General features: G+C 46.1%; 1 protein-coding gene across 1 annotated transcript in view; it reads right to left on the minus strand.

Moving 5' to 3' along the window:
• The window catches only part of AGBL1 (AGBL carboxypeptidase 1), a 366216-nt gene that overhangs the window by 298406 nt on the left and 51632 nt on the right, over positions 1–16178 (minus strand). Inside the window, exons 9-13 of the mRNA XM_043494685.1 lie at positions 8690–8806; positions 7011–7609; positions 5481–5564; positions 3721–3807; positions 3151–3299 (exon numbers count right to left, since the gene is read on the minus strand). Of these exons, the coding sequence (XP_043350620.1) occupies positions 3151–3299; positions 3721–3807; positions 5481–5564; positions 7011–7609; positions 8690–8806 (1036 nt within the window). The remainder of the gene's footprint in view (positions 1–3150; positions 3300–3720; positions 3808–5480; positions 5565–7010; positions 7610–8689; positions 8807–16178) is intronic.

The following is a 16178-nucleotide window of genomic DNA, read 5'->3' on the forward strand; positions in this document are numbered from 1 at the left end:
AACCTCCCATAAGAACATATAGAGCTGGGTGCCCTAAAAATGCTTGTAACAATAATATCCTTCATTGGACTGTATGATACCATTGGGGGCAACTTCTTCCTGACCTGCACCACGTTATCACCTTATGCCTTGAAAAGAAACTATGCAAACATTATCCATAGTTGCATGAGTCCAGCTCCTTGCAGAAAGATTTTTGCATACATTTTTGTATACAATTCCTTTGCTCTACATGGGTCCCCCCTTCTGCACGTAGGGCAAGCTTCTTGTCCGCATCTTTGACAATCTATTTCTTTCCCTTCCTCTCTTCCTGCTGACTGTCTCCTTCATCCAGTCCAATTTACTGCCTTTCTCTAGGCTGCTTATTACATCCAGCCCACGATGCCTATGTGTGTTAATATCTAAGATGTATTGGATACTCCTTGGTGTCATTAATGCTGGGGGTTTACTTGCGTCACACAAAAAAAGGGTTATAAAATCACAGCATTTTGTCTCCTCGCTTTGGATTTCTTTGGTGTAACTCATCAGCACTTAAACAGCCGTGGAGTACATCTCTGAGCGTACACAGGATTGTCCCATACCTCAACAGGAAGGTAACATGGAAAGAAACTTCAAATACAAACTCAATCACATCTCGGATTAACCTTTCAATTTTTGCTTCATGTATCCACGTGGAAGCGGGAACAATTTTTATAGTGGGGGTGCTGAGAGCCATTGAACCAAACGGTAAACCCTGGATATAATGGAAACCACCTCAAGCCAGGAGGTGCAGCAGCCCCCCCAGCACCAGCACCTATGTGTATCCATACAGTGCTTCTGCATGGACCAGCTAACAGAGGGGATGCCATGATGCATCATGGGAGATATATACCTATCCAGGAGACTGGCCTTTCAGAGACGATGAGGACATGAGGTACCAGAACTACAACTCCCATGAGGCACCACAGCATCACAGCAGGACACAGTCTAATGTCAAACTACCTCAAAACAAAACTTTTCAATTCATTTAGACAAACCAAAACATTTTGTTTCCGTTTTCTCAATGGAAAAGTCTAGTTTTCGGCCACGCTGTTCAGTTTTTTTTTGACAAAAATTCAACATTTTCTGCGGGGAAAGAAATCCATTTTCTGACCCGTTCTGCTGCTGACTACAACTGCTCCTTGAGACGTTCTTTCATGGATATGAAAAATTACACAGCACCATCTCCCTGACGGGGAGAACAGAAGGACAGCCATAGTACACAGCCAACCCATGTTATAGCACATTGTCACCCATGCCACTTTTGCACAGAAGCAGGACTTGAAACTTCCAGCTCAGTGGGGTGAACAGTAGCACTGGTAAGTGCCTGGAGCAGCAAGTAGCATATTTTCTCCTATGCAGGAGTCAATATCATGCATGCTGCTGACAATGCTATGGGCCTCACTTCATCCAGATAGCTAAGAGTTTCAATGCATCAGAAGCAATGGACAAGAATTTCCCGAACAGTCAATCACACACACAGTGACCACAGACCACACAGTAGCTGGCCCTGGGGCTAGCCTCCTAACACAGGATATTATTTTCACATTTTTCTTCCAAATATAATTTTAATTGCACATTTTTAAATTTGATTCCTGACCACTGAAAGCTCAAAAAAGTGAGGGGCTAATAAGTGCTGGCTATGATCAGAGAAGCAGATGCCTGAGAACTTTCCGCCAGTAAGGACCTAAGTCTACCCTACTGAAGCTACCCCATAGGATATACCATTGAGAGATACTCTATAGGTTTCAAGAGGTACCATATCAGCCTCTGACATCCCCTTTGCCACTCCTCCTCAGTGCACTTCACTCTCAGGTCATTGAGAGAATTGCCCAGTCATGCCGAACAGTTTGGTGATTCAGGAAAGTGGAATAGCACGACAATACAAATTCATTTTCACTTGTGATCTATTTCAGAACAGCTGGGCCACTGTAGCACATTAATGAAGATGCTCTATGCCAACAGGAAAACTCTCCTGTCAGCGGGAGAAGCTCTGGTCATTATAGATCGGTGTAACTATGTTCCTCAGGGGTGTGCATTTTTCACACCTCTGAGCAACGTAGTTATAGAGAAGTAATTCTGTAGCATAGACCTGCCCCAAGTCCCTTTGCTGTTTGTTATGGGTACACTGCTCCTGAGGTAGTTCCCTTGTTGATTTGTGCAGATGTATGCACAAGGCTACAGAGGGAAGTAGTGTTTGACATTGGGCACTTATTAAACATTCTGGGCCAGATCCTCAGCTGGTGTAAATTAACATACCTTCATGGAAAGCAATGATTGGTGCTAATGCCAAACTATGCCAGCTGAGGATCTGACACGCAGTCTGAATGTAAAAGAAACAATTTCTCTTCTAAAATGGGCATTGAAAGTTCTGATTTGCCTGCCTGTTTTATGGCATCACATCCTTCCTCCTGAATAACAGACTGCAACTGGAGCTTAAAAATAGAGACAGAATCTTTTATTATTAATGTTGGCAGAAACCTCAGAAGGTCTGGACATGGATTTTAATTTCTCAATAAGCCTCCTAAACTGTGGATGCTTATTTGAAGATTAGCCAAATTTATTCAAACCTTATGAGATTTCTCCACTTCTGCACCACTCATTCAGCCCAAATAGATCCTCCTCCTTTCCCCCACAGTCCCACCTTTAAATATCCCAGTCTCCAAACTCCTGCTCTTCAATTCCAAATCCCTCTTCCCATCCCTAAGTGCCCTTAAGGAGACAGAGAGAGAACTCCTTTGGAGGCTTTGTAGTTGCCCCTTCTGGCCGATTTCAAAGCAGCTGCTGTGCACCAAAGAGGGACCCCCTTCAGCTCTAATTCAGAAGGTGGACCTAGCAGTAGAGGATGAGATGACAGGAGACGTTAGCTGCTAGGAAATTGGTAGCAGGAGTGGAGAGTGGGAATAGAACCCATATTAATTATATGTATGGGAAAGAGAGAAAGGAAGAGTAGTAATACCCTGAAAGCCCCCAGCTTCACACCCCTGCTCCATGGTTCAGAAGGCACCCCGAGACTAAGTAAGCAACCCATGACCTATGGGACTCTAACAGACTCAAGAAGGTTTAAGCCTCCATGGAATCAATAGCGTAGCTCTGTGTGTGGGAGGGAACTCCAGCCCTCCCAAAGGCTCATACCGTAATTAAACTGGCTGTTGACCTTCTCGCAGTTGAGGATGTTAAAGCGGTAGGGAACGGCTGGCTTCATGGCACTGACCTCGAAGTAAAACCACTGGTGGTGCTGGACACTGTTCACATCACTGTTCATAATCAGATCGTACTCAAATCTGGAGAGCAAGGTGTGAGATGGTGTCACCATGGGCCAGGCAGAACGACAGGATGGGATGTAACGAACCCACGGCTGCAGTTGCTTCATACAAACACTACAGCTGTCATCCACTTGCGACAATGGGAGGGGGTGCCACTGAGATCACCAGTGGCAGGGGGAGCCAGAGGATGCCATCGAAGCCAATACAAACCAAGCGTGCCATCGCACTCGTGTCCTACCCTAGCACAGCATCATGTCTTTCCCTCTGCACCTTGGTTTCTCACTTCCTTTAACTTCACACCGCCTAATACCTCTGACTCTCAAACTCTGCTCCCCTTGCTGACTGTTCTAAAGTTCACAGTGCTTCATCTTTTCACACAGCAGACATTACAAGTGTGGCAAGATAGGACACAACCACTGCTGGGATCCAAGCTACTTACTTGCGCACTTGGATGGCTTTGCGAAGATTTCCTGATTCAAATTTAGAGTAGAATCTCAGGCAGTCTGGAGCATCAGTGCTTGAGGGGCTGGAGCAAAACACAGAAATATGTCTACTACCAAAAATTACCTTAAGGAGTAGTAACCGTATCGTATAGTATCCACTATAATTTATATAGAGATTTAGACTTACAAACAGAAGACATTTCAGAGCAGCTATGGCCCAGCCATCCAGCTCAAAGCACCCGCCTTTATGGGGTAATTCTAAATCCCACTTTCTCCCCATCTCAATTTTCCTATCTCCAGCAACAGATCCATACACTCCTCAATCTCAATTAGGATCTTTGCTCCAATCACCTTCCCCATTAACTTATTCCACAGGTTTATTATCCCTTGCGTGAAGTGGCTCTGCCCAAGTTCTCCATTTACTCCTCCCATTTTTACCTTATGTCCCCCTAAATTTTGGAGCCTTTACATTTATCTTGAGCAATTTTAAAATTCTCTCTTCTTCTTCTTCAAACCTCCACCAGGTCACCTCAAACTCTCCTGCATCCTGTGATCCTAAGAGGACAATCTCAGACCCATTAATTTTTTCCTCAGAATTTACTTGCTTCAGATTTGAGATCCTCTCCATTGCCCTGTGCTGCCTCTTCTCAAGGGCAATAATAATTTGCCAGAAAATGGTGCCCAGCCTGATTCAGAGTACCCAAGATGGGTGTCTCAGCTGCCTTACTGCACAGCATCATGGTACCACCCCTTTTAGTTTTAGGTTACATTGCTCTGCTAAAACCACTGAGTATCTGGTTTGCTTTTCCTACTGTCACTGTGCACTGGGCTGGTGGTTTCAGGGACTCTTCCACAATAGCCTGCAGATCCTTTCCCTGAGCCATAAGCTGAGACACAGCTTGTGAAGGGGTGTTTACCTCACACTTGCCCCAAAAAGGTTAATGTGACTAGAAAAGGGGGCTAATTAACCCAACAAGTGACAGCTGAGGGGAATCAGGTGGCTAACTAATCCCCTGAGTGAGTGAGGGAGCCCAGCCAAGGGGGAACAAGCTGGGCTGGGATTTATAAAAACACAGGAAATTAGAAGCTGAGGGGGCTGATGAGAAATACTTTGCTGTCATGCCCTGGGAGGAGTGTTTGGAGGCTGCAAAAACACGTAGCTTGTAGTGGCTCCCTGGGAGGAGGGAATGGGGACAGACCTTGGGGGAGGTGGAGCGCCAGATGGTAGGGAAAGGGCTCAAGGAAAGGCAGCAAGGTCCAAGAGGGAGCAGACCTTGACTGCTGGCTAGAGGACCCCTGAGCCAGAACCCAGAGTAGAGGGTGGGCCCAGGTTCCCCTGCCAGCCACTGAGGGAGTGAACGGGAAGGCTAGGATGCCTAGGATGGCCGAAGGAAGAGACTTTGGTACTCCGGAATGGGAAAATGCGTACTGTAGCCTGGCTGGAGGGCTGAGTTATGAAGAGGGAGCAGCAGCTCATTGAGCAAGAGAAGAGCTGCTGCAGACCCAGAGAAAGAGGCAGAGAGACAGCATGCAACTGCAAGAAGGGGCATCAACCTCGCAAAGCTAATCCCCAGAACAGCCATGAGAAGGCGCCATCCTGGCTGAGAATGGCGCACCCCGTCACACAACCTTGTTCCTTTCACTGGATCCTATCTACCAGGCTAATGTTTTGTACATTTGTCTAAATTGAATCAAATGCTGGCCTAGTCACCTAATCTATTACTGATAGTAACAGTACACTACAAGGAATACCTACCTGCGCCCATCTAAATCAAAGACAACTCTGTCTATCACATCACTTGGCTGGATTAGACGAGAAACATCCTCAAATATTTTGGCCCTGGAAAAGAAAAACAAATTGTGAGTCTGTCTGCAGCCACAGGCAGACACATACTGCTGTCTTGGAGGATCCTTGCTGAGGAAGTGAACTGAGGCTTATGATATTCTTTCCAAGGGGTTGGGGAGAAGGGGGATTCCTGTGCAGAATTAAACACCTGTATTAACTAAACAAAAATATCCCTTAGCACTTTATGCAGTTCACTAGTTTGGCTTTTGCATGACTCTCATGACTGGAAGACACCTTTAGAGTTAAATGACTTGTCATTCACATTCTGTAGGATTTATCCCCATTTCTTCTCATTCAGTCTCAATGAATGAGACCTACCTACCAATGGAGAATTTGTCACAAGGGATCAGACTATTGGTCTATCTATTACAGACTCCTGGCTCCTCCAGTGGCTAATGAGCCCATCCAACCCACCCTCCCCTCTTCCCCCGGTAACGACCAGTTGTACGATGCCATATGTGTTCTCGAGATTTCCTTCCTGACCTTTGCAGCAATCAGCGTAAACACTGAAGCATGACACAATTATCTCTGTCTTAGCTGTATGGTTACGTGTGTCGTTATGGTCATAAAAGTGGGGCTTTCAGAACATTAGTGCAGGGAAGAGGTGAGAAAATGACAGCCTCTCTGAGTAAGATTCCTGGCATTTAGCTGCTACGGAAAGAGTTCCCATCTCTATAGAGCACAGAGGTTCAAAAAAGCTCAGAAACTTGTGTCTTTGGTAAATGCCATGTTATTAGTATTGTTCAGTCCTAGAGCTTTTCAAGAGACAGTAGAATCACCCAGCCTGTTTGGGGTCTGGTAAGCATTACTTGTGCTACTAAGAATAAATGCCCTCTAAAGGAATTGCAGAGGGACACGCATGGGGCAGGAAGGGGAAGGGTAGCCCTGAGAAGAATCCCCTCTCCCAACACAGTTCCCCCCACACTCAAACACACAATTTATCCTCCTCAGTTGAACAATGTAAATGAGGTGAGAGCATTAATGCTAATTGCCAGGTGCACAATGCTTTCCATGGGAGGATCCCAACACACTTCACAAATATTAATTCCTTTAGCAGGGGAGGCAGAGAAGTATTTATTCACCTTTACCTTCCAGATAAGGAAAGTGGAGAGGTGACATGACTTGGCCACTGGCAGAGGCAGCAATTTGGCCTCCTAACTCCCCATCTGTGCCAAGAACATCTTAGATGCCAGTGTCTTCAACCTCAAGAGAAAAATCTGAATAGTATAAGCTTATAGCGCAGTTTTCCTTCTTGTGATAATCCATTGTGTGGGTCTCCGCAAGGACTGCAGAGACCAATGAAACTTGATACAGAAGTGATGATCAACACCCATCAAAACCCAGGCAGTAAGACATGAGAGTCCCCAATACTACAAGATGTGAGTCCCTATTTGCCCAGCTGTGGAGAGTACCTGTGGGATGACAATAAAGCAGAATCACCTTTGAACTCCATATTTCTGCTCCAGCAGGGACTGGCAATAAGGAGGGGGCTGGTGGCCCCAGAAATCAGGGAACGCCAAGACCCTGTAGTCTGGAATGGACTTGGTGCTTCCAGCCCTGGCCATGTAGAAGTGGGGGCTGTGGAATGGGATATCCCCTTGGTGTCTCTCCAGAAGCTTTGTCACTATGTTTGAGACTCCCACTCCTCCCATGGGGCTGGGACCTAAGCAGTTCGCACAGTGAGTGTGAAATGTGTGTGTGTCCCAGGAGGCTTCTTTTAGGGGAGGATGCAGAGCGCATGCATGGCTCCTGCATGGATCTTCTCTTTCACAAAGGGCATCTGCATCTCGGACTGAGTCTCCCATTGCTTGCTTTTCAAGGGCTGGAACCCTAGTGCATTTCTCCCTCTTTGCCCAGCTCTGCACTGGAGTCTTGAAAGCTGTTTCCTCTGGCTCTGGCCCCACGGCACTTTGGTTCCTGTGTCTGCAATGCTGTTGCTTCATGAAAGCAGCATTCAGAATGACTCGGGGGTGAGTGCCTGGCAGGCTCCCAGGCATATCCTCAAAGTCCTTCTCATCTTCAGACCCTGATTTCAGCTCCTTTAGATTTAAAGAATAAAAGAAAGGAAAGAAATAAAGACAGATGGTGTCTCCTTCCAGAAGGAAATAGAAGAAAGAAAAGGGAAAACATTTAATTTACAGGCATCTCAAAGTCTGCTCACCTCAGTGATCCAGAGAGATAGAAACCCACAACCCACCTGCCAGCATTCCTATTCCTGCAAGCGATCTCTCATCTGTTCCCAGAAGCTAAACAAGGTCAGGCTGGATCAGCTGCTGGGTGGGTAACCTCCAAGCAAAACTTGGAGCATTACAGGAAATTGCATGAGGCAAAGTGATGTGCTTCTCTTTGAACCGATGCTCCAGCATGATGCAATGGAGCCAGTCTGCCAAGCAAAGTTCCACCCTTCCTAAACACAGGGCTGCAATGTTAATCCAGGTTCCTGGCCACTTGCAGTTATTACAAATACCACAGCATTTTGTATGATAGGAGATGCATGAACCCTGGTGTCTTGATTAAATTTGAATAATTATATTCTGCCTTCCTACATTCCTCCGCCTCTAGTACTGAGTACAATATTCTTCTTCACTTCCTGTCCCAAACTCTTAAACGGCTGTTTTGATCTACCCCAGAACTGTCTACATTTTAAAAGAGTGACAATGTATGCTTCCCCATCACTGTGCTCCAAACCTGACCTTGACTGACCGCCTCTAGGGTAGACAAACCAGTTTAATCTCCATGTTCCATTTGGTTCTCAGCATCTCTGTTGAAACTGCCAACAAGGATACAACGCAATGTTCATTCGTGGATAGGAGTTTTTTCTCATGTGGATATTTAATTATTTATCCACTGGGCCCTAGTCAACCGAGACCCAGCCTGTTTGTTAAATGCCACCAAACAGCTCTCAGAAAGGTTAACACCTTTCACCCATTACCAGCTGGGGCTGCATTCAACCCAACGAGCTCCAGGCGCATCTACATTTTGGATCCTCTGATACCTTGAGTCATCCAGCGCTCCCCTTTGCAGTATGTCCATCTGCCCACCTCCTCTCAGTCAGCATCTCCAGTACTACACATCCCTACCTGCGTTCACAGATAAAGGAAGTCACAATGTTATCCTACCTGGAAAGCAAGGGAAAGTTCAGGACACATTGCCTCATACTGCTCAAGCTCCTCCTCTGGCCTGTCAAGACCTGGCTTTGAGCTCAGTTTGTTCACATCTGTCTCCAAATCATCATCCTTCAAAAGTCAAAGTAGGAAAAGAAATAAATTAAAGGTGCTATTGACCCATTTGGGACTGTCTCTGAGTTGATAGTTATAAAACGCTATATTGCATCCTTCCTTTCATCTGGGAATCTCTAAGCACCTGACACACGAAGTAAACCAGCCACACTTGACAACTAGATGAGAGCAATGAAATTCATTTTTATGGAAGGGCAAATAGAGGCACAAAAGTTTAAGTCACCTGCCCCCGCCATAGAACGATCCACTGGCATGTAACTCAAAAGTCCTGGACAAGATTTTCAAAAGTGAATAGTGGGTTTGGGTGCCTCGCTCTTTGAGTGCCCAAGCTAAGACACCTTATAGGGGCCTGATTTTCAGAAAGTGCTGAGAATCACCCTTCTGAAAATCATGCCCATTTAAAGGTGTCTCAACTTGGCCACCCAAAAATTGTGGCACCTAAAGCCACCAGCCAGTCTTCTGAGTATCCAGGATGTGCTGATGTAACCTGCAGATGTGCTGCCTCAGTTGTTGAATGAAGGAGTGAGAAAACACCTTTGATTCAGAGACCAGACAATCAAACAATTTAGATTTAAGAAAATTCCACAGTATGTCACAGGCAAAATGAGTTTTGCTGATTACCAGCAAAATTAGCATCTTCTAGTGTCCTGCCTCTTCAAACCAAGATTGCCTTGGTCCCCACTGCTGCTCATCAGGGCCCCCTCTCTCTGCCTTCGAAACTCAAATCCCCATCCCTCTAATACACACCTCACTGAGCCCTCAAGCACTGATTTCTCATCTGTTACTTTATTTATATCTTTCTATGCTGTTGATAAATAGCTTTTAGTCTCTTGACCAATCCATCTTCTGTTCATTTTTTTTGTTTTAAATTCTTTTGGGTTTGCAGTTATCTATAAAGCAACAACAAGAATCATGTCTGAAACTTGCACATCCAAAGGCAACTGTGCATTGACATGCATCCCCCTCCGTATCAGATACAAGAGTCAAAGACATGCAGTGTCAAGTGTTTAGTCATCGCATAAGAGAATGGGAAGTGGGGGTTGGGTGGCTAAATGGCATTGATGAATGGCTGCAACATGACAGCATTATTCAAATAATTCAGCATGCAGTTAGCAAGCATTCACCACCAAACCACAGCAAAGAAGCAATTTGTTCTTGATAATAGCTTCAGAAATGATTCTGTTTATCAACAAACTCCCATGAACATCAGGGTGTCAACAGCAGTTCAAACCCTGAGCCATAGTGGTACTGAAAGGTTGAGCTGTTTCTACAAAGTGTTACTTGTGTTGACTTGATGCGGTGGTTGGAACTGGTTGACACTGGAGTCAGTAGTGAGTGTTGGAGGTTTGTTGGGCTCTTGAAGATTGGTTTGGAGGGACTGACAGTTTGGAGAATTATGTGGAAGCTGTAGGGGTGGTTTATAATGATTTGGAGGGTGGGGATGGGCTCCATGACAGGACTGGATGTTCGATTGGTACGGGGACTCCAGTTTTGGTAGAGCTGATCAAATAGTTAAAGAGAGGATTCACAAATATTTTCACCAATAAAAGTGTTGTGCTAAGTTCACTATGATTAGTATTAGACATTATTCACAAATATCTGAACACCTGCCAAGTAGCTGTGAAAAAGTTTTTGAATCACAAAAGTGTCAGGAACTTGAGCACAAATGATTCTTTGCACAAAAATTTGCACTGAAAGTTTACAACTCGTCCTCCATTATCAATCTGTATAAAAGTCAGTCAGAAGGTGGGGTAGCATGAGACTTATGAGACCAATCATATGAGACCAATAAATAAAACTCATATTCAAAGCAAAGTGTTGGCAAACAGCCAATAAACTAAAAACTGTTCACAACTAGTTGGTGAATCCTTATGAATAATGAACATAATTACAGATTTTAGGATGTGTTTGGGAATGAATTACTAAACAAAAAGGGGCTAACTTGGCAAAGAACATTATTTCTAATGAACAGTTTGGCCAGTTTTCAGATGAAAAGTGTCACTAAAGGGAAGGTTAGCATGCTGAGCCCATTTGTTTTCTTTCCTTTTTGTCATTTGTGTGACATATTAATGTTCAGATAGGCAGGGCAGGCAAACAGTGAAAAGAACATTCAACTCACATCTAAATTGCATCAGATCACACAGCATTTGTGCCCTTTTGAATTTGATTACCACAAACATTTGTAGGAACAAGGTTTTGTTTGCAAAGATGTTTGAGAGAGCGAAAACTCATTCATGCTGGAATGTGTGTTTGTACAAAGATGCATTTTCACAGCAGAAATGTTTGCATGTGTAAGCAGGGTCTGAATGAACTCTCCCCTGACAGCTAGTTTGGGAGGGGGAGAGACTTCAGGGGCAAATTGAATATACATGAATACACTACTCTGCATAGGTATTTAGCAGACAGGAGTTGTGTTGCTCCAAGTGATCAGCTTTGGCTGGTGTTGGATTACAAATCATGCCATCAGGTGGTCAAGTGACATCTACATAGAACACATCACCGGACATCGGCAATACCAGGAGGGATGAGCTGGAGTGTGGATGAGAAGCGTTGTTGGGAAAGTAACTGAAATACTTTCCTGATGGATTGTATTTTGTAAATGGACAACCTACCCTAAATGCTCAATTACTGAGGGGCAATCTTTACTCATTGCTATATTTGCTTTCCACAGCCAACTCTGTATAACTTTTCATGAGTGATGTACCCGAATACTTGGATGCTAATATCCAAACTGTATTCTTAAATGTATTCACCTAAATATGGGTTTGCTGATTATGCACTATATGTATCTTATGACTTTTAAAACAAACTTTGTATTTGTGGATAATCTAAGCACTATACCCAAATGTACAGACACTCTTTTCTTAGCCTGTGTATTATTATATAATTTTTAATACTGAATGCAGGGGTAGTGAAATGTTGTTATCAATGTTATCTTCACTGTATGAGTAAAGGGGAGCAGAACTGTGTTGAGCTTGTCCCGACTGAAAGGAACTCGCTAAGCCAGGGGCTCGAATGCCAGACGCCTGTGAAAATAAGAGAGGTAGAGACAGGTCTTCCAGCCAGGTGGTGTGGACTCTCCCTAAGGGTCTCTGATCTAGTTTAACCTGTTTCTTCCCAGTGTTCAAAGATAGAGCTAAATAGGCTTCATTAGGAACCTTTTGTTATGTTAAAGTGCTCAAATGAGAGCTGAAATCAATTGAGATGGGGCAGTGTTTCTGCCCAGCCTGAAAAGAGCTGAAAATCATTAGGAGACTGATGTGCAGAGATCACAACAAAGAGGCAAGTGGCAGTAGAAGATGACTGACAGTTGGCTGGCGAACAATCGGCTGGCGAGGCAACGAGTGGCTGATGAGCAGCTGGCAGGACAACCAGTGGAGAGGAACGCTGGCTGGTGGGCCAGCCAGGCAGTGAGGAACCACAGGTGATGGGCTGGCCAGCAGAGAGGAACCGTGGCTCGCAGGCTAGCCGGTGGAGAGGAACTCTGGCTGGTGGGACGGCCAGGTGGCAAGGAACAGCGGCTGGCAGGACAGGCAGGATAGCCAGGAACCGTGGCTGATGGGCTGGCCAGGTGGTGAGGAACCGCAGCTCACGGGTCAGCCAGCAGAGAGGAACAGTGGCTGGCAAGCTGGTGGAAAGGAACTGTGGCTGGTGGGCTGGCCAGCCAGAGCAAGTGCTCACCTGGTGGCGCAAGCAAGGTGCCTTCTTCCCTGGGTTGAAGGTGAACTCACACAGATGTACCTATGAAGTCTGGGTCCTCACTGACCAAGGACAAACACTGTGAGTGGGATATGGTGAGGGAGCACTCTGGGTTGGGTGTCCTGCTCACAGTATTACGATTATGAATGCTGCTTGTGGCATTTTCCCTAATTAATGTTGGGTAACTTCCCTCCTTTCATTAAAAGTTTCTTCTCTACACTCAAACTCTGTGTTTGCGAGTGGAGAAGTATTGCCTCTCAGAGACACCCAGGGGTGCTATGTAATTTTTCCAGGTTACTGAGTCAGGGCTTGAGCTGGTTCTGTGCTGTATTGTTGAAAAGGAACCCCTAGATATTGAACCCGGCCCTGGTTGCTGCCAGCTCCACCTAGCAGAAGGATTGCAAATGCATCCTTGATTTGTGCCTTTCAGAACTGGGTGTGCAGGGAAAGAGAGTGAGGAGAGAAAGCAAACAATGTTCTGAATAATTAGTTAAATTATTTGTTCATGAGATGAGCAGGAACAGGTAAAAGAAAGTGGCTAAGAGTGGGTGCTTCCGCTGCAGCTTAAAGGAGCCAAGCTGTATTAAAGACTGGGGTCCAGGTACATAGCCAAAATATAATGTTATTGTGACAGGGAAAAAAGGAAAAAGTTAATACTTCCTAAAATCTCTTAGGCCTCTTATCACCTTCTCCTTAAAGTGCCTCCCATGCCCTCTACCTGGAAGAATCAAAGCTCCAGTGAGACTTATTCATGATTCTAGTTGTAAAAGGTATAATCACTCAAATAGGAAATGGAAAAAATACCATGTGACCTACATACAGCTCAAATTGGGACTATGGAACACATGAGGTGACAGTCTGTGAGCAAACCATGGGCTGAAAGCAGTTCACCCAAAAGTTTTGTTCCTGTAGTAAATGCAAGCGAGGAAGAAATGTGGGGAAATCATGATGCTGTTCAGAATCTGTTGGGGAACAGAAACAAGGAACTCAGAGTGATGACCAGATTGTTCCCGGGAATAGATTGGCCAGCTCTCTCTATAATAATGGGCAAATCATACAGGTTACCTACACAAAGCTGAAGGTAATCCTCAGCTTCTCAGACACCATCCTGGCCACAGCTGCCAAGCAGCTGCATCCAGCAGTGCAAGTAAGCCAGTACAGTCCGGTATGCCGGAGCAGCAAGCTATCTATAGCCAGTATGGCATACCGGAAAGATGCCATACCACTCCCAGCTCCTCCACAGAGCTGCCTCTCAGGAGAACAGGGCTGGGCGGGGGAGCTGGGAGCTGTACTGCAGCCAGAGGAGTTGCCGGCATTCTGTTCCTTTCCCCGCATGCTGCTGTCCCCCGCAGCGGGGAAAGGAGCAGAACCCCAGCCCTGTCCTCCAGCAGGGCTGCCACTATGTGGAGCCGGAGGAGAAGCAGCTCCATGGAAGCGTAGGGAATGGGGCTGGGAGTTCTTCTGCTCCTTTCCTGGGATGGGGAGGAGAGAGGAAGAGTGTAGGGACCCCGGGCTGGGGGTGGGGCAGAGTCATGTTGGGGGGGTCATGTGGGGAAGTCACATGCCTCCCGCCCTGACTTGGTGTGCCCCCCACCCCGTACTGGGAAGAAAATAATATTACTTGCACCACTGGCTGCATCCCAAACTGCCTAGACATCCGCCTGCACCATTTAGCTGTGTGTTCAAGAGACCGCCTTTCCATGGAAGATGTTGCTCTTTCCTTTTCTGTGGTCAAGCAGCCCTATATGATTACATATCTGCTTTGGGTCCACAAACAAATCAACCTTCTCTCTAAGAAAAGGAGTACCCGTGGCACCTTAGAGACTAACAAATTTATTAGAGCATAAGCTTTCGTGAGCTACAGCTCACTTCATCGGATGCATTTGGTGGAAAAAGCAGAGGAGAGATTTATACACACACACACACACACACACACACACACACACAGAGAACATGAAACAATGGGTTTATCATACACACTGTAAGGAGAGTGATCACTTAAGATAAGCCATCACCAGCAGCAGGGGGGGAAAGGAGGAAAACCTTTCATGGTGACAAGCAAGGTAGGCTAATTCCAGCAGTTAACAAGAATATCAGAGGAATGGTGGGGGGTGGGGTGGGAGGGAGAAATACCATGGGGAAATAGTTTTACTTTGTGTAATGACTCATCCATTCCCAGTCTCTATTCAAGCCTAAATTAATTGTATCCAGTTTGCAAATTAATTCCAATTCAGCCTAGTCTCTCATTGGAGTCTGTTTTTGAAGCTTTTTTGTTGAAGGATAGCCACTCTTAGGTCTGTGATCGAGTGACCAGAGAGATTGAAGTGTTCTCCAACTGGTTTTTGAATGTTATAATTCTTGACGTCTGATTTGTGTCCATTCATTCTTTTACGTAGAGACTGTCCAGTTTGGCCAATGTACATGGCAGAGGGGCATTGCTGGCACATGATGGCATATATCACATTGCGCAGATGCGCAGGTGAACGAGCCTCTGATAGTGTGGCTGATGTGATTAGGCCCTATGATGGTATCCCCTGAATAGATAGGTGGACAGAGTTGGCAACGGGCTTTGTTGCAAGGATAGGTTCCTGGGTTAGTGGTTCTGTTGTGTGGTGTGTGGTTGCTGGTGAGTATTTGCTTCAGATTGGGGGGCTGTCTGTAAGCAAGGACTGGCCTGTCTCCCAAGATCTGTGAGAGTGATGGGTCGTAACACGGCTGCTACTCTGAAACCTTCTCTCTGTGAATGGTAAGGGTGCCAATTAGGGAGAGCAGAACACCAGGGATGTCCCTAGCTATTTTGGGGCCCTATGCAGGGCTCTGAGGGGGTAGGAGCAGGGGGGCTGGCCCCAGGCCTCGGGGGGGGGGGGCTGGCTTGGGGGGAAGGGGAGAACCACCCCCCAGCACTCACCGATGGCGCGGCTGAGCTCAGGAGAATGGAGGCAGGGCTGGGGCGGAGCAGGAGCAGGGCTGAGGCGGGAAAGGGGTGCAGGCCATGGGGAAGAGCCAGAGCTGAAGCAGCACACAGCTGTGCAGGGCACCAGGAAATTTGTGCCCTCACCCTGAGTTTTTTAAAGGAGATGGGCTCCCAGGCGGACCTCTTAACTGCACAGAATTAGTGTGGAATGCAAGTTCTGCAGAGAGGTGCTTCTGGCAGCTTATGCCCTTGGGGCAGGGAGTCAGTGTCTTATTTACAAACAGAGGCAGGGAGATTAAGATAAGAAAGGTAAAGGATCTGGAAGTCATTAGATGAACCTGTAAAACAGTAATCCCTCTGGGAGGGAGTGGGAGTTGCAGAGAGAAAGCAGGGGACTCAAAAGAAATATAGCCAAGCTGTCTAAGCCAAGTTTACTTTCAGAAAAGAGGGAGATGTGAGGAGGGCAGGTGAAAAGAAGGGGCCAAAACCCAGGGAAGGGTCAGCAGTGATATAGAAAAGTTCCCACTCTACTTGTGGTACTTATGTTGCCCCATCTCCATAGTATCTGCGTGCCTCACATCACAGCCCCTCGGTGAGGTAGAGCAGTGCTATTATCCCCATTGTACAGATGGGGCACTGAAGGACACACTTGGGTGACCAGATGTCCTAACTGTATAGAGACCATCCCGATATTTGGGGCTGTGTCTTATATAGGCACCTATTACTCTCCACCCCCTCTCCTAATTTCACACTTGC

The sequence above is a fragment of the Dermochelys coriacea genome, chromosome 10, assembly GCF_009764565.3.
Source record: "Dermochelys coriacea isolate rDerCor1 chromosome 10, rDerCor1.pri.v4, whole genome shotgun sequence".
Classification (NCBI taxonomy): domain Eukaryota; kingdom Metazoa; phylum Chordata; order Testudines; family Dermochelyidae; genus Dermochelys; species Dermochelys coriacea.